Source organism: Cyrtonyx montezumae, unplaced genomic scaffold (genome assembly GCF_038088225.1).
Source record: "Cyrtonyx montezumae isolate F1298 unplaced genomic scaffold, pur_monq_1.0 scaffold_4, whole genome shotgun sequence".
Lineage (NCBI taxonomy): Eukaryota > Metazoa > Chordata > Aves > Galliformes > Odontophoridae > Cyrtonyx > Cyrtonyx montezumae.
This window is the reverse complement of record NW_027072045.1, coordinates 8,478,336-8,497,388: the sequence shown is the minus strand read 5'-3', so window position 1 is coordinate 8,497,388 and position 19,053 is coordinate 8,478,336. Positions and strand designations below refer to the sequence as shown.

General features: G+C 36.8%; 1 protein-coding gene across 2 annotated transcripts in view; it reads right to left on the bottom strand.

Annotated features, from left to right (window-relative positions):
* Positions 1-203: 203 nt before the first annotated feature.
* GPAM (glycerol-3-phosphate acyltransferase, mitochondrial) overlaps positions 204-19,053 on the bottom strand; it is a 28,832-nt gene continuing 9,982 nt past the window's right edge. Inside the window, exons 6-21 of one of the 2 annotated variants that reach the window (XM_065746894.1) lie at positions 18,517-18,666; positions 17,679-17,775; positions 16,966-17,102; positions 15,867-15,966; positions 14,938-15,150; positions 14,435-14,548; positions 12,360-12,445; positions 11,282-11,397; positions 10,349-10,419; positions 9,283-9,547; positions 8,641-8,783; positions 7,257-7,334; positions 4,295-4,435; positions 3,419-3,608; positions 3,248-3,306; positions 204-2,505 (exon numbers count right to left, since the gene is read on the bottom strand). In XM_065746894.1, coding sequence (XP_065602966.1) covers positions 2,389-2,505; positions 3,248-3,306; positions 3,419-3,608; positions 4,295-4,435; positions 7,257-7,334; positions 8,641-8,783; positions 9,283-9,547; positions 10,349-10,419; positions 11,282-11,397; positions 12,360-12,445; positions 14,435-14,548; positions 14,938-15,150; positions 15,867-15,966; positions 16,966-17,102; positions 17,679-17,775; positions 18,517-18,666 — 2,077 coding nt within the window. In that variant the 3' untranslated portion in view covers positions 204-2,388. The remainder of the gene's footprint in view (positions 2,506-3,247; positions 3,307-3,418; positions 3,609-4,294; positions 4,436-7,256; positions 7,335-8,640; positions 8,784-9,282; positions 9,548-10,348; positions 10,420-11,281; positions 11,398-12,359; positions 12,446-14,434; positions 14,549-14,937; positions 15,151-15,866; positions 15,967-16,965; positions 17,103-17,678; positions 17,776-18,516; positions 18,667-19,053) is intronic. The other variant, XM_065746895.1, reaches the window with a different exon arrangement.

Below are 19,053 nucleotides of genomic sequence, written 5' to 3'. Positions count from 1 at the left end.
GCACATATACACACTTGCTGCAGAAAGCAAAGGCTTCCAGTGGCAGATGACTCCTAGTACTTGATTTCTCACGTGCAGCTTTTTCATACAAAACCAGTCTTAGAGGTGTATCCTGCCTCTGCCTCTCATCGTATCAAATGTATTCATTAATGTGTATTCACATGCATAGTACTCTATCCACTCATTGACTTTTATTAATCAGATTTTCTTTTTTTAAGGTAGACCATAAGTTATGTTTAGTTGCAACACCTAGCCAGAACACTCCAGTGACTTCAGTGCTCCTGGGTTTAATGCAATTAATACATCAGTTGGCAGAACAACCTAAACAAAATGACTCAAGTTTTGTTTGCTTCATATTGCTTCATTTGTAAAAATCTTTTTATTTACAATCTTCACCGTTAGTACACTTCACATGTACCGAAGTGTAGTAAACTATGAGACCTTGTTATTTAGAAGCACCTAGTCTTTAAAGACTAAATGGAAGCCATCAGCAACAACTGTTGTACGAGCATTCATTGGGTTAACGACAGTGCACATTAGCTAGAATGAGCTGAAACTTCTCTAAAAAGCTAACAGACTTCACAAAAGAAATGATGTGCCTTCCAGTCACTATCCTGCTGAGACAGCAGAAGTGCATAAGAACAAAAGCAATTCTACAGTCAGTTTCTATTCATGTTAATGTAACTTTGGTTCAGAAATTCTTTAAGTGTTGTAGAGCACCTGGTTTAGTGACAGAGCACGTGTCTCACAGTGCTAATTGTATAATGCTAACAAACTATAAACCATAGATTTCAAATATTAATAGCATTTAATAAAAAATTTACAGAAATATTCTCGTTGATAAATGTGCAGTACAAACGCAAGCTCCTTGGCCACAAACTCAAAATGTGTGCGTCAGTTTTGTGCTGGCATAACAGTGCAAATGCTGGGATTCAAGTATGCTTTTCCATATTTATGTTAAGCAACAGAGATTCACATGATGAATTTGGGGGGATTTTCTGCTCACAAGGCCATGATGTGAGAATCAAGTGAAACACTGCAATAATGGAAATATTGATTTCCCTCATACAGAGAGCAATCTACTGAGGAAAACATTTCACAAGCAAACTAGTTTCACGTACCACCAAGTTATTGCTTCAGCTAGATCAGCTGTACTGGGAATACAGGGCTACAGCTTGCAATCTAATCTCCTCTCACCGAAGAGAAATCTACAGTGCAAGTCCTCCATGCAAAATGATTGAACTGCAAGACTCAAGTCCTGTTTCATGGGACAAAACTATTCATCAGCTTTCAATTACTCAGTTCTCTCTGTGGATTTTTTCTCTGTAAGTCAGTTAAATCAGAGACCGAAGGACACTGTGACATTTGTATTTCCAAAGGCTACTCCTTAATGCCAATTTAGATCTGTTCAGCAACAGAATACAATATGAACTGCTGTTTTCCAAATAATTGTTGAAGTTATTGCTGAAATTTTGAGGGCCAAACTTAAAAAAATTATTTCACCAAATCAAGTTTTTACTCCACTTAAAAAAAAAAAAAAGATCTGACACTCTCCTAATTAAAAATAAAATCTTAATAGCTTTTCTCAATAAAATAATAATCTAAGATTTTACAAGATATTCACAGTTAGGCAACTGGCTCCTGACTTTCATCTGCCCAAAGGACAGAGGCCACTATAAAAACAAAAACGCTACTCTGACATTCTTCATGACAGCAGTGATCAGTGCAATTTACCACTGCACTTCACAGCTCTAATAGTGCAAGGTGTGCCTGCTGACATTTCTGACAATCATCTGCTACATGATCATTAATCTCAGATGTTTGTAACTTGTTATTTTCATTAGAGTTTTGGCGATTATGTTAGCATTGATGCAAAACTATGGCTTTATCCATGAAGTATATATCTTGCCTAAACAAGATTTTAGATACCTTTTATTTAAAACAATAAAACTGGATTTGAAGGAAAGTTACCTCTTATGCTATAAGCTGTGTTGCCACTAAACTCAAGATCTCAGGGTTAGATACAGATCACAAACATTTGTATTTGTGCATCTGTTACTATTTTAAAAAGTAGATTTATTTAAAACATAACACTGATAAAACTTCACTCCCCATTCTAAATCTAATTTTAATCACTGATCTTATTTTTTGCAACACGTTTAATCACTTGTATCCAAAGTGTCATCTGAGTATCAGAACAGGGTTGGAACTGTAAGAAACCCATAGATGTGTACATAAGAAGGCACTTGTCTTCCAGTAGTTCAAGTCAGAGAAGGCCTTACCCAGACAGCGGCACCTTAAATTTTGAAGGGTTAGCAAATGTCCCCAGGATTTGATACAGTCTCAAAACCTGTCTTCATGTCCCTGGACAAAGGTGCTGTGTGTGTTCTACAATACCATGAAGCTCATGATGAATTCCAGTAGTTTCTGCCTGTTGCGCTGAGGTAGGAACGTAGTACTCAGTTCCAAAATAGTGTCTCTCTTTTGATTTGTCTGACTGAAAACCTGAAACACAGCAAGGATATAAGTAATTATTATCACGTTCAAGTAATCACATTTCTTAAGAAAAATAAGCTAAGAAATAAGCGTACTGTATAGTGAGCATCCAACTGCTACCAAAAGCAAGGGACTAAAGAAGTGCTCAAAAAGCACCTAAACTGAAAAAGCACACACTTCAAGAATTCAGATGCAATGCTCTGAGCAGAAGCCACTTAGCTCAATTTTTTCCAGCAGAATAGACTAGAATTAAAACAATTGATACTTTTATGGTAAGTTTTCCTATATGCTAACTATTATTAGCTTATTTAAAGACCAAAACGTTTGTTTAACAATACTTTGCCCAAATACTGGTGCTTTTAAAACTACAACCCTAAACCCCATTTGATATTCAGGAAGTCATGCCATTTTGATGAAACAAACTTTTCACTTGCACATTTTATACATACAGTCTAAAATTTAAAATCTGAGTGGCGAAGTGCAAAACCGATCCTTTAATTTAAAAATAAAAGAACACCTGTATCCTCATGGTGGACATCAGAGGTCAAGGTGTGCCCTGTTCTGCACAGTGCGCTCTTTTCCTACAGCCCCGAGCTCTAAGAAAAGCAAAATGCTCAAAAGCTGCAGTAGGTTTGCACAGACACGTTCCCAGATTTTAAACGGACGTTGCACAGGTTTCATGAGCTGCCAGAACCATGCTCCTTATTAAAATGAAATGAACAGTCTCCAACTTTGATCACAGAACACTTACCCCAATTTCCTTAAAGACTTTCACTGCATTTTTCACATGACTGTATGTAGCACTCTCAGCTGCAAGAAAGAAAACAGATATAAACAAACTGCAATTGTATTTGGGCTAACTTGCTGCCAGGAGAAATGGAAAGAATGAAATACAGTTCCAAAGACAAACGGTTTGACATACCATACACAGCAACATTCTTCTCTGTCCTGCTTATTAAATGCCTGTGCAACTTTTGAAGGTATTCAGACTCTGAAACAGGACCAGTAAAATTGTGTACGAAGATGACAGCAGAGCTGTATGCCTCCAGTAAAGGTCCCAGTAACCTCTGCAGGAAAGTGATGTACTGCTGGTGCTCTTGAGACTGACTCACCTAAGAAAGGGAAAGAAGAACTTACAAGAGAGACCAGCAGAAATGAGAAACTACCCACACCATAGTACATGGCAAAATGTCAGCCCAAATAATTCTTAGCACAACAAGGAGTACAAGGGCTTAAGACAGTGCAACATGGGAGCACAGCAAAAAGTATTTTACCAGGGAGGACAAATTAAGTACTACAAGACAGTGCTACTTTTTTTTTCCTCCAGAATATTAACTCTATTAACTAGAATATTAACTATTTTTCCAAGATAAAACTAAAGACATTATACTGTTCTGAAGCCAACAGAAACATTGTGATATATTCATAAAGACTGAAGTAAGTTTCCAAATTTTAACAAGATAACCTAAACAGGTTTGCATCAGTCCTCTGAGAAAACTGGTTGAAATCTGCAATCAAAATGATCTATGAAGAAAGAATAAAACGCTTAGAAACCAAGATATTTAATCCTTTAGCAGGTTTCATGACACTACCATTGCCTTTCCACCTCCCCACCCCCCCAAACTGGATTATTTGATATTTCTTCTGCTTTATTTCCCATGGGAAGGAGAAAAAAGGTATTTTACCAACTGGAACAGGCAAAAAGAAAAAGGTTGTGTCATTATCCCTCCTGAACTAGTGAAGCACTTCCTATCTCTGCTAACATATTTCAATGTTGCCAGTGTTGGGATAATGTTACCTTCAGGTAGCAATCTCTTTGCTCTTCCCCAAAATCGCTATCTTCATCTTCCTCATCGCTTCTCCAAGTCAATGGTTCAGGGAGTTTTTTATTCCACTGCTGCTCTGTAAGACTGGGACTAACATCCTCCTGATCATCCTGCTTAAATTTGAAAGATAAGATGATAAAGAGGCAATGTAAATAAATAAAATAAAACCTAAGCAACCAGAATGTTTACTTTATAATCACATCCAACTAAATCAGTCTCTCCATTAACCACTGTTTAATGAAAGCAGGTGAGACCTAATTACAGACAGGGCTCACACAAGCAGGAAGAAAAGACTTTTTCTGCAGTTTGCCTGACACATAAGAGAATCTCTGCTGTGGTGTTGTCACAGCTTTGCAGCAGCAATTGCTAAGAAATGTTTCAAAGAGCATCAGGATAGAAAGCTGAGATACTGTCTGTATGTGGATGTCACTAACCTTTGTGCTACTATTACTCTAAGGGCATAATAGTTAACTGTGTTTTATCGCATTACAATATCTGAACTCTCAGTTAACACTGCTGTTAACTTGCTGTTTTTAACTTGTTAACGTATTGGCTCTAAAGTACTCGTCCACACATGAGATATAGATTGGGATATAATGAGTCAGTTTCAATCAGAAAGGACACAGACTGTTTAAATCTTGGTTGAGACACAAAGCCCATTCTACCTGTTGTGTCCCAGTATCTCCATGCTGCTCATCACCCTGACAAGCAGCATCCCAGTTTAGCCTACAAATACCCCACCAGTAATTCACCTTCAGAGCAGGCCATGGATTTACACTCATCTAATGTCCAGACAGGTATCTTAAGTAAGCATGTATTTCAGCTTTTTGAGACATGTACACGATGGCAAGAATATTACCAAGGTGGAATTTTTCAACCCGAGTTCTTTTTTCCCCTCACAATATCCATTGTTTGCCTTTCTTCTGCTTAGGAACAACACAAATTTCAGTCAAACCTTTAACTAATGAAGTAAAGTACCAAGGCAAGGGAAAAAAAAATAAGGAATCCATCAAGATAATAAATACAAGCAAAAAGAACAGACATCAATCTACCTAACAGGAGTTTAGTTCTATTGTGAAGCAATTCAGGTATGTCACAAGTTCAGGCACACAGTAATTAGAGGTGCAACAGAAATACTCCACCTGACCAAACAATATCTGATGTAACAGTCAATTTTGACAATGCACCTTCAGAAATGAATGTCAGAGATACAGAAAACACACTCTGAAGAATAAGGCAAACATTAGTGTCCACCATTCACCATTATTCACTTTCCACAGTGGCTGAACAGAAAGATTAGCAAAGGTCACCAGTACTTAGTCACTGAGGAAAGACCCTCCATACAATCATTCCACTTAGAAATATGAATCATGCAATATGAAAAACAAATGGACAGTAGACAGCTCATATAGGTGACTACTGTCATAATATCATGACAAAAAAGAAATACTTTTTTTGCCACAGAAGCCTAACATTTTTTTTAATATTATATTCTGAACAAAGCGAAGGCCAGAGAATAAGTTCAAGTGAAAACTAAAGAGGGTAATGCGTGTTGGGACCGTTTTTCATTTTTAGAAGCAAACACTAGGATCACAGGAAAAGGATTAAGAAATAAAAAGAATGGATTGATTAAGCTCAACTGAACAGGAAATCGACTGATGTGTCAAAGTCAGCAGTAAACTGAAAACATCAGAAGCTGTAGAAACTAGCTATCCTTTTAGAGAACTGACTGTAAAAACCCACAAACATTTCCAAGCTGTCCCAAGTCACAAAACAATCACTGCATATAGTGTTTGCAGGGATTATGTACGTTCCTAATGTTTTGACAGAATTAAGCAGGTATATATATCTCTAAGTTTAAGAAATTTAGCGATGGAAGGTGACTCTTTGAGCATTCAGCACTGGCATTGTGTTGTGTCATACAATACAGGTGTGTATTTATATACTACCAAAGTCATCGATATCCCAGCTATAAACATCCAAGTACTGGATTCAGCAACTGAAACTTAGAGAAAGCTCAAGACAGGTTACATGCTTGAGGAGAAAAATGTGTTTACATGCTACCATTCACACCTGTTTTCCTGATCTGCCCCCAGGCAATGAACATACAGGTTTCTTCCTAATCCCCAGAGCTGCATTAATTTTCAGATTTATTTAATAATGATTATACACTAACACAATGAGAACACATTAGCACTTAAGATAAAAAGCATGCAGTATTAACTCCAAAGGAAGAGAAAGTAATATCTGGGACTATCCAAGGAACTATTAGCTACATGTAATAAAAATGGAAATATGCACCAAAAGGTACTAAGAGTGGAGTAAAGGCCCTAAGCAAGTACACCACAAATAGCCCTAATCTCTGAAAATGGAGAGCTGCAAAAGAAAGCAGCCATATTTGTTACTCCCCTCCATACACTCTTCTACTTCTTGCCACTTCCCCCTGGACTCCAAGGTCTATTTGCTTTGCCTAGGAAGCAAAGGTATAGTGAGTCAGCTGCCTCCTGGTCCCTGTAACACCATCTGCATCAAACACCATGCAACTCCAGTACACCACTGAAACTTCTCCAAAAAATCTGTTCTACAGGCTCTCAAAGAATAGAAACTAAACTTCTGTGAACCTACACTACAAATCCAAAGGGATTAAAAAAAAAAAAAAAAAATCCCCATTTCACAAGGCACTATGTCACCTTAAGTAGGTTAAACTGAATGGGATGGTGACATTATGCATATCTGTAGCCCCAAAATTTGACCAAATATACCAAATATCTGATGCTTATAAATGCAAAAATCAAGCAGCATCAGGCCTGGACTTGTTCTAAGTATGTGTTGTTACTTAAGGTGCATAACAAATTAACAAGACCAACAACTAACAAACTACCTACAGCTAGTCATGTACACAAAGCAGCACAGTCAGTATCTCTGTTACCTTACCTCAGCCACCAGAAGAACACCATATTGTATCAGCTTTTCCACTGCTTCATGGCAAACCTGATAAATCAACTGACAAGGCTGCAAAACATAAAAGGAAATGCACTAAATAAACTGTAATTAAATATCACATCCATTATATCCATGATAGGAACACCAGCTCCCTGTTCTGTACGGCTTTTTCAAGATAAAGTAGTATTACTCCTTTTAAACAAGTCATTAATCTTTTACCACCCAATGCATTTATCTATCCACGTAGACAGACAAACATAAAATATTACAGTTAAAGAAGATATTTAAAATTTTTCCATATTTTTGGAAAAGAAATAATACTTCACTGGTAGAATAAAATGAATCAAATATTTTCCCCTCTTAACCACCTCACACTAAATAGGAAATACTTAAGCTAAAGAAAAAAACAACAGAACTCTAGAGCAATGAAATTACTGAAGAACTCTATCAAGTGAGCTCGACTTATGCTTCATTTAAAAACGCAGAAGTCAGAAAAAAAAAATGTGTGTGCACAATTGAGAACTAGTTCAAGAATTTCCAGAATTTCTAAGCAACTTGTACACAAATGGGAAAATAAAGAAGGTGTACAGGGCATCTTTCAACATCTAACATTCTGGAACAGATCAAAAAACAAAGCTAGGCCTTGTTTAAAATTGTCACTAAATATTAGGTGTGGCACCGTGTGACTCTTGCACAACTATGTCAATTAAAATTATCTTTACAATCTGGAGTCTAAGTTTCCAGTGCAGTCTGAATCATGCATGCAAACTCATATGAGTTTGGTGCTCTCAAAGACTTAGATCTGTTTAAATGCAAGTATTTAAATAGCTTTGGGGAAGTGCAGATAATAGTTGTGATGGTCTCACGACCTAGGCAGGACAAAATCTGCTAGAAGGCACTTAGAAGTTCAACCTGCAGTTGTGGGAAGATACAGAGAGATCAGCTCTTGTTTCCCAAGAAAAGCCTGATGACAGCATTGCAGAAATGCTGCAGGTTCATGCTGTTTTTTCACCCACTCAGCAGCTGCACAAGCAGCAGGTGTGCACCCAGTATGTATCTCTAAACTTGACTGTGTCCTACCCGACTAAAGAAGCCATCCAGCTACAAGAAAGCGGCAAGTTAATTTACATTATCTTAGATCACACATCTTCTGGATGAACTGCTCTGATGCAACTGCACTCATTCAAATGTATTTCCTTGAAACAAAGGGAAGCAATACTTTTTCGAATGCTCTTCAACCTCCTACTTCCCATGAACACAAATGATATGATCAGAATCAAGACAATTAAAGAAGCCATTAATTCTCTTTAAAGTAATAAAAGCAGGAAAAAGCAGGAAAAGAAACGATAAGTGAACAGTTAGAGCAGTTACTTACCAAAGATACAGTAAATTCATTAGAAAGCAAGTAACACAAGCTGGCAGCTTTCCGGACAAGGTGCTCTTGACTAATCAAACTGGGAGATGCACCATTGGTACCATTTCTGAACCTCTTACTCTGAACTGCACGAAGACTGCAGGCTAGAGCAAAAAAAACATTAGCAGAGCTTTTACAAAGAGTTTTAGAACAAAGGAAACCTAAAAAACTTCTTTTGTCTTTTTTTTTTAGGCCTACAGGCAGTCAAACACCATGTATGCAACTGAAAAACAAAGACAGAAATTGCCATTACAGCTTTTGCATTTATCTCAAGTTAAAACAAAACCTCATTAAGATATTGCTAAACAAAGGAAAAAGTTCTGCCACATTGGCTCAAAACATTGACAATGCCTTGCCTAAGGCAGTGACCAATACACAAATACTTCCAAGAAAGATAAATGGGAAAAATGAGTTCAGACACTCCACACAAGTACAAAAAACAATCTTGTATTAATATTATCTTTCTTAGAGTATACAAGTGTTATGCAGAGAGGGAAGAAATAAGCATTAATAAACAGTAAGAAAAAACTGGAGGGGGTTGTGCAGATGCACTGAATTCACAGGACATGGGAAAGTCTTTCCACAGTAAACCTCAGCTCATACCAATGATTGCCTCTTTAATGAATACATGAAGAATTCCATTGCTGTAGAAATTGAGTTCAAATACAGCAGGGATGGTTGTGCTGGGAGTGATGAAGAACTCGTTGTTTCGACTAGTGTTTGTGATATTGACACAGTTCCCCAACAAGTGGATGGCATGCATGACAACATCATCTGAGTTCCCTGAAAATCCCAAATCAAAGTCACGGGCTAAGACCTCTTCCTTCATGGAGAAGAAATCTTCTACCAACCTGGAAAGATCTGTCCCCTAGAAATAAAAATAGAATCACATCGTAAAATCATTTTCTTTTTGCACAAGAGTTTATTGTATATCACATGTATATAGAAAATATATAAAGAGATATTGAGTTTCAATAATCCAAAATCTAATAGTCATATTATAAATCCAGCTTTTCACAGATTTTGCTGAAATAAAGCATGATTACTGAATTACATACAATTAAAGCCATGTAGCTATTTGAGAATGCAAGATTTTTGTTTGATTCTTAGTGTATTTCACGTCCAACTGGAACATAAGTTGTTCTTTAAGAGGACAGAGATCTCATACTTTCATTAACTCTACTATAAAATGAACTATCAATTATCTGGAAATACTGTAAGTAATAGAATTTGTTGGGTTTTTTTTAATCAAGTGGTTGGAGCCATGAGGAAGAGCCTTTCCTTAAGCATTTGCTTGGTGGTTTGTTTGTTCTTTTGTTTTTGCAATGTAGTTTCAGACCACATAATGTAGTTTTTCTTTCATCCCTTTATTTTAGGAAATTGCAAAGATAAACGTCAGGGTTCTAAAATGAGATTTTAATAGAATGAACCTAATTTATGTAGTCTTCAAAAAAAAAAGGTATAACTAAATTTCAATTTAAAAATATATTTTCATATCAATATTTATTATTATCTCCAAGTATCTACTACTAATCAAAATATTAGTGTACATGAAATCCACTTTAAATACGTCTCTTCTTAGTATAAAGCGATAGTAGAACACACACTATGCTTTCAATTAACAACTGCAATGTGCTGTTAGGACGTTCAAGCAGCAGAGAAGCCTTACCTGCCTATGTCTGTACAGCAGCAAACAGGCAACAATGTGGGTAGACATCACAGCACAGGACTTGTTAGCAGCTAGAGGTAAACAAGACAAAGTGATACTGGAACACATCAATAGACTGAGAAGTTCAGAACACCATTTTAAGTGAAATATTAGCCTCTGCTTAAAAAAAACAGAAATACTGGCATAGAACTGCTCCTCCTTAATAAAATACGAAACGTGTTACATCTATGTAACAGAAATAAAAGGCTATGAGCTGCAGAATTTCAAAAATGTCTTGACACTACTGTATGTCAGCTCCTACTGCTTCAGCTCCTCCTAGCAATACATGAGCTCTACAAAAGTACCATAACATCTAAGCAGAATTCTGGAGCATTGCAGGCATGTAAAATATTACTGTAATTGAACTACAGTAATTTGAACTAGGAAGCCTGAGTAAAACTCAAACATATACTAAGGTAAAAGTACTGTTCTGTATGCATCTCTTATACACAAATCACAGACACACTAACTGAAATACATGCCACGTAGCCTACAAGCTTGTCTACACTGGTCCATGTGGACAGACAAATTACACCTGCAAGACACTGCCATAGCTTCTTCCCTGTGGTAAGAAGCTATGTGCTGTGGTAAGAAATCAATATATCAATGACAATCAATTTGAACACTTCAAAGTACATCAAGTCCAGTACACTAGTGCAATGAATACACAAGTTACCAACATAAACAGATGGAAAGTTTGTACTCAACCAGAAAGCCAATTTACTAAATATTGCAGAGGGAAGGAGGAAGGCAAAGGAGTGAGAGCTGTCAAGAAAGCATCTGAAGACAGGAAATGACTGCCTGAATACAGACAATTTGCACTATCGTAAGCAAGTCAGTTCATGCAACAAGCAAAACAAAATAGGTAGCTTATGGTGATGATGAAACGCTTACTGAATAAAATATGCTCAGCCAAGTTGGCTATCAGCTCTCTTCTGTAGGGCTCACTGGTTATATCCCTGGTGTTAGGCAGTGAAGCCTCAGTACCTTCATCCACAGTATCATTAGGTCTGAACACAAAACAAAAATTTGCATTAGATTGATTCTTTTTGTTTTTTTTTAAGAAACACTAACTGAATTACAGGGCAAAAACATATCATGCATTTTGGTAATGACACTAAAATTTATGCACAGCAAGCTCCACCAACTTTTCCCATTAAGCAACAATCCAAGATAAAAGACCATCTAAAGAAAAAGAGCAATGTAGAACATTTGGCTTTTCCTATGACTATTCATATTGCCATTACATCATCTGCACTCCACAGCTCTTTTCAAAGAATATGGAACAGAAGTAGATAAAGCAAATCTGCCTAGAAGGCAATTTTCATCTCAGCCACTCTACAGACTAGAAACAGGCTGTTGCATGGACCTACAACTTTCTCAAGACAAAGAAATGATGTCGTCTCTACTAGGTCCACACAGGTTTGTACAAGTCTAGCAAAGACCTCCAAAAAAATGTACATTTTTATAACAAATGCAAAACTTTAATTGTAGGAATAGACTGAGTCATCTCCCTGAGCAAAGGATATTCTCAAGACCTCACTAGGAAGAGTTATTTGGTTTGGACGTATACCAAAATGTATCTGAAAAATCTGTGGGTTTTAAAAACGTACTCTTCATTTTTCACTGTATCATTTTTTTCTTCTAAATTGTTCCTTAAAATTTAAAATTAAACCAACAGAGGTCACTACAGTCTAAAAAAAAGAGAGAAAAAAAGAACTTATTTAGAAAAAAAATCTCCAGAAAGAATATAACTCTTGGAAGAAAATGTGCAGTTATAATCATGTAAGATTTTTGTTTGTCTACACACAATTAGATTATTCATGGGAGTTCAAGCATTGCTTGAAACATAATGGAGAATAATAAAAGGACAAAGGAAGGGAAAAAAATAACAAAGAAAGAAACAAAAAACAAGCATATAAACAAGCCCAACCTGTCTTCCCCTTCCCCAACAATCAAAAAAACTCTCTACCTTGACGGAAGTATAGCTGGTAACAAAGCTTGTTCTAGAGAAAGAGGAGCAGGCACAGGTTTTTGACTTTGGCTGTTGACATATTCCTATTAAGAAAAAGATTATTACTTTTTGTACTCTTTTCCATCTTATTTCTGTATTCAACTGATAATATCATTAACATGAGAAAGGCGATTATTCAAAGCCGCACCTGTGATTTAAAATAGCTCACACTAAAAGAGCAGTAATAAGGCTACAGAAGAGACAAGCCTTCATGAGTTTGTTCACTTTTTGTGAAAAGGACAACATTTCAGAGCAAGGAATCCAGCTTGGCGAAAAACACTGCAACAAAAACACTGCATAATCACCATCAGCGTCTTGCTGAGAACAAGTCCTTTGAGACTAGCTCCTCCATGATTAAATTAAGGAGAACTGCCTTCATTAGCATGAATGAGAACGAAGTCTAATACCCATTTAGAACCAGCAATTATTGCTCTGCACTACTTCCTTCAAACATGAGCACAGGAAACATTTCCATAGGTAAACATCACTACAGAAGCTCTAGCTGCAAGACACCATAAAATTAAAATACCCAGGAAGTAGGCATTGCACTACATACTTGAAATTCTTGAATTACAAATTTCTCAGAAGCTTCCCCCCACAGGTTAGCATTTACATTACTGTGGTTTTGTACGCTCTGTTCTTCCCATTCCTATGAAGACTGAAACTACAGAGCCACTTGGCCTGACTGACAGAAAAAGTTTTCCCAGGAAAGCTGCTTAAAAGACTTTCACAGCCAGCTCTTCCTCTTCAGCTTCTAATCCTGTATTCACAGAGCTGCAAAAGCTCAAAATTAACCCTGAAAGCTCGTTTTCTTTGAAGAACCTGCAGTGATTTAACTATGTTAATTTAAAAATGATGCAGTTATGCTTCTGCAACTCTTGGTTAAGGCATGCTTAGAAAATTTATGCCATTCTTATTTTATTTCTGGAGCACAAGAATGAATACGCATACAAATGAGAGCTGGCAGAAGTTGTTAGGAAGGTACAGAGATCAGTATTTCACTAGATTAAGAGGGCAGATAACCTTCTTTTCCTTATACTGATCCAGAAGCAATTGCTAGCTCTCTACCAAGAATAGCCTGGAAGTGTCCCAAACTGCCTTCTTTATGAGCAAATTAATATCTTTCCCTACTACACTAATTATAATGCAGTACAGACAGTCACAATAATTTCATGCTGTGGTAATTGAACCCTCTAAAGCTCTCCAACCTATTGCTTTTCTGAGAGAAGTAGGGCAGAAAGAAGAATGCCTAATTAGTTTGAATAATGTTCTCCTAGGTTGTTGTTACAGCATGTTAATCTTATTAAAGTCACACTAAAAGTAAAGGTATAGTGTAGCAGAACACAGACTAGTGAAATGTGTGTAGATTCAGTGTAATACTAGCAGATTCTAAAAAGAAATCCATAAAAATTAAAAAGTGAAGGTAGCTAGTACTGCATCACCCGCTTCTCCAAGAAACTACAGAATAGTATTTTGTGAATTACTATAGGCAGTAAGTGCAAACTAATAACTAATAACAAACCATAGAATATGTAGATTTTGTGATGTATAATTCATGATACTCCTTACAGTTACTAATCTGCTCAGTAACATTAAAAATCCAGCGAGATACAGGCTGTTCAGCAGTACTGTAAACCACTCAAATCACTCAAAGTGGAGTACAGTACTGCTTCCTTCAATTCCAGGAATCTATAAAATGTACAGAATTACTATATGCTACATAGATCTCTTCAACCACTGTTTGTTAGAACAAAACAAAAAAGAGAGTGAGAATTCTACACTATTTATGAACTAAAATAACCCTTACTATCAACTTGGAGACTCAGTTTTTCACAACTGTATTTGAAGACTAATGCCTTCAGGAAAGCATGGAAGTTACACACTTCTGTCCCACTGGAACAGACTTCTGCAGTTAATTCATATAGATAATTCAATGACAACTCCAAGTGAGAAAAAAAAACAAGCACATCCTATTACTGAAACAGGATAAACATCAAACCTTCAAAAAAAAATCTTCGAAACATCAAACTTACTTTTAAGGAAAATGGTTGTGCAAAATCTACTCTGACACAGCCATAATTCTTCCGCAGCATTCTGAAGACTCCTCTAGCTATACCCCACAGACTTTCATTCTTCTTAGGCTTGCCCTGGAAAACATGGGTGGTTGTTTCACTTTGTTTTTCCAATTTACAATGATAAGGCTGTGTTTAAAATTAAAATAGATTCAACAGACAGAAGGTCAAAACCTCTGATACACTTCATAACTTCAAGTACATCTCGAGGACTACTGTTTTTCCATATGAAAAATAATACACTCAAACGGTTTTATGTCATGAATTGGCACTTACAAGTATGTAACCCAATCCTTAGCAATCTCCATCAGAGAGGATTTGTAATTCACAGCTTTACACTCTTTGTCTCTATCATCAAGTGCATGTGACAAAGAACTACTAGCACATAATTTAACTGCATAACAGATTTGCCTGCACATCAACAGAAAATCCCCAGGCAAAACAAGCTGTTCAATTATCCTTACCAGCTGTTCACTGTTATAGTGACCTTCAATTATGCGATCATAGGAAATTCCCACAGGTATAATTAGGACATCAGGAGTAGCATTTGAGAAGAGAGCATCCACTACCACAGATAAGAGACCTGCTCTAGGACCAGATGTCTTTCCACTTCGAGACCGTGTGCCTTCCAAGAATATTTCTAAAAACTGCTGCTGTCTCAACAACTCTTCTATGTGCTGAATACAAAGAGATTGAAAAAGAAGAAAAAAAATGGATATCTTCATGTACTGCTAAGTTCACATTTGAAACATTCCTCATCAGCAATCATTTTTTCTTAAAAACCTTTATAGGGCTGCAAGTGTGACTTGGAATGAATATGTAAAAGAATAAGCAATGATTAATGCCCGACACAAATCCAGACCAAACTGTTATTTGATTTGCATGAATATGCAAGCTGTATAAAGCCATTTGTTCAAGAACATCTCTAACTTCAGTTGATCTATCTGAATTGCTTATCTCTCTTCTTCTGATTCCTCAGTACATCTCATCTTCCAAGATGTAAATAGAGCTTTTCGACTCAACAGCACAAAGAACTACATCAACACATGATAAACAGAGCCTTCCATTAAGTTCATAAAACTGACGTAGATATGCCCCAGTACAAAAGAAAGCAGAGAGACAAGGGTTAAATCTAACACAAATCCAGAAATACTAATTCCATTTCTTGGACAAAGATTGTGCAAGGTGAAAATCTCATCCTCAAAATACTGGGCATCCAGCTCTCCTTTACCTCATACATTCAAGTCTTGATACAAAAATGTGTTTTGCTTATGTAGAATTAACCCCTAGACAAATTCAAAGCACTGGAAGACTCTCAACTGACGGAAGTCACTCTCCTATCTGCCACCCAATTCAAGTACTCCCTATGGAGACAAAGACAAGAAATACATACCACATACAGCAAAGCTCTGTAGAGGAAATCCTTACGACCATCAGGACTCTGATCCAGCTTACGACGAATGAAAAATCCTCCTAGCTTGCGGATCAGTGTGCTACAAAATGAAGAACAATTACACTCACGGGTTTCAGTCTGTAGGAAACTACTACCCACTCAGCGATAAATTCCTAGACCACAACAGAATTGGAAACTATTATAGATGTATTCATCTTTTTGCAAACTATGGGACTGCATGTATAATTCTAATGAAATCTCTACACTGTCTCGCTCCATCTCACTACATTAACAGACCACTTATCCACTGTAGTGAAACGGAGCACTGCAAGTCGAGGAGTTAGCGACCCAAAGAACAGCTTACCTGAGCCTCCTCAGCCCTTACACCTGTGTCGTTCTGCATACACCCCTTGGCTGCAAGATAACCTCAGCCAGTTCATTATAACAGAGGAGCCTGTAGGCAGCTCCCACTTCATACTAGTAATTACATCATCAGCGTGGCCTTATGTTTATCTGTAAGTGCACCCAAAGTTCTCAAGAGAACTTCCTTTCCTACTGGAACAATTATGGACCAGCACCTGCTCGTGCTAAACACCCAAGATATCCCTTTCTGTTGCACAAAATCCAGGAGCTCTTCAGAATCAGTATCCCCAAGCTCTTGCACACTGGCAAAGAACTACATAAAAGACCTTCCAATGTTCTTCAGGAATACAATTTAAACACAGATCAAATTGGAGTACTTTCCCACAAAATATTATGTGCTCAGTAATGTCAATGCCCAGTAGTCAGCTCGTTAAACTCCATAAGAAAAGCTTCACACATTACTCACATGTTAGTCTTTCCTTAGTCACCTATCCACTTTGTAACTCCTACACAAAATTATTACTACTTATCCCACTTAGGTTATGGCAGAATTTCTCAAAAGGATTTTTGTTATGTATTGAATGCAATAGGAAACAAAAAGTTCTACTAAAATGCCCCCAAATCTTCAGATTCCCTTACGTGTGGCTGTAAGACACACTGCTCAATTGGCTACCTGACAATCCCCTCACTTCTGCCTTTTTCAGCTAATGAGTTCTATGCAGCTTATTAACTTTACCTGAAGATGGGGATGTTGAGATTATTCCCTGCAGCAATATAGGGTGCTTTGATGTTATGGCAGAAAAGTATGAATGTAAGGAGCAGGTAATCAATGTGAGATTTATGAACAGGCAAGAAAATAAGAGGCAAATTCATCTGTAGAAGGGAAAGAAGAAAAACAAGAAGACAGTTGATAAGAAACGTGGAATATTACTCCTTTATTCAAAATCCATCATTGAGATTGCTAGCACCATATAATCAGAAATGATGGAGACCAATCCTGGAAAGAAAGAATCAATTCATCTGAGTGTAAACAAAACAGTAGATTTAGGTGGTACTTTTAATCAACTTCAATAAGAATTTAAAGACTGGCAACAATTTGATAGCAAGGAAGATACTTTATTTCCTAATTGTTCCCTACTCCAAATTAAGTCAACAGTAATTCTGAAAATGCTAAATACTAAACTTACCTACTCATTTAGTAGTGTTTGCCTCAGCACAGAAAAAGAAATAATCCTGGATACAGGTTATGAGATAATCATTGAACCTTACAGTAAAAATTTGATCCTGAAGCAAAGACAAAACCAGAACTAACGTAATACGTAAGGTTACACAATCATACAGACTTAGAAGAACTCTTCCAAGAAGAGAAAGGACTATAAATATAAACACCAACGGAAACAAAACTCCATCAAAAATCTGCCTTACTAAATACTTTCCCATCCCCCTTACCTCTGTTGCTGCTTTGACCATTTCTATTTGACCTCTGTGGATCTGAATATTCCAGAAAAAGCTGTTAAACAACTTCAGTAACACCCAGGCAGTCAACCTGAAGAAAAGAACAAACATAATTTGAAGACTTTCACTCACTGCTACCTTTATTTTTACATTGCTTCCATACGACTGAAGATAAAGCCATAAAATTTCATTATTTCATATTCAAACATACTGTGAAATCAAGTTGCTTAACAAGTCTTTGTCTATCAACTAAAGCCATGATTACACTTGTGTCATAATTACAGAAGGCTGAAAAGTTGCATCAACCGCAGAGGCTGTTCAAGTTGCAGAGGCTGCTTAACATATGGGGCAAGCTATCAGAGGTCCTCTGATCAATGGCAATAACTATGGTGGTAGATAAACACATTAGGTGACAGCACGCATATCACCTCGTGGCAAAACAATATTAAATTTTATTAGTAAAAGTAGACCTCATAGTAGAACATTACATGTAAGATAAGTCTAAAATGTTGATAACTACAAGCTATGATATTCAATGGGTTACCAGAAAAATGTGGGTGTGAAGCACTGGAATCAAGCCTAGGGTTGTATTTAATTATGTAACTAGATCTATCCCTTGAAAAAGTGTAGGGCTTCTGTTGCATCTGAAAATGAAGAACATCTACTATTTCACCAGTTAACATCTGAAAAGGCATTTTTATGAATAATGTCTTATTTATGAATAGTTATTCATTATTTATCAATAATAGATTATAAGCTCTGCTGGTACTACAGAGAGAAGCTCACTCTTTCATTCTACCCATTGACAATACTGCTGAACCATTTTTATTACCTGATTAAAGCCGGTGACACGTTTGCTACCATTTCCTGGAGAATTTTCCTAGCTTTTTTTTTCACTTTATTTATAGCTTTAGGATCCGTCTGAGCAAAACTACCCGGAACACTTGGCTCAGAAGCTTCATCTACGATGGCCTTCTGTACCCTAACATTAAGAAAGTAAACTTTATGAGACAGTCACGCAACAGAAGACTTCAAGACAGTCATCAGCTACTGAGAACTACTACAAGAATAATCTGCAATCAACCACACCACCAACAGAACCACACCAAAGAATTGTGTACTCCAAACTGTCTGTATTTAAGTCAGTACTGCAATGTTCCAATTAGAAAGGTGGATGACAGTAGTTCATCTTTGAACTACAAAAAACAATATGTCCATACTTCATAGGTACCCATACTGACTGTTGAGTTTCAGAAACGGTTAACAAGGTTAAAAATGCAAAAAGAACACTTGAAATCTCCTCTTTCTTAGTACTTCATTTTTGCTGACAAAGAATTTCTTACCTCATCAGACAGATTTATGTAGTTGC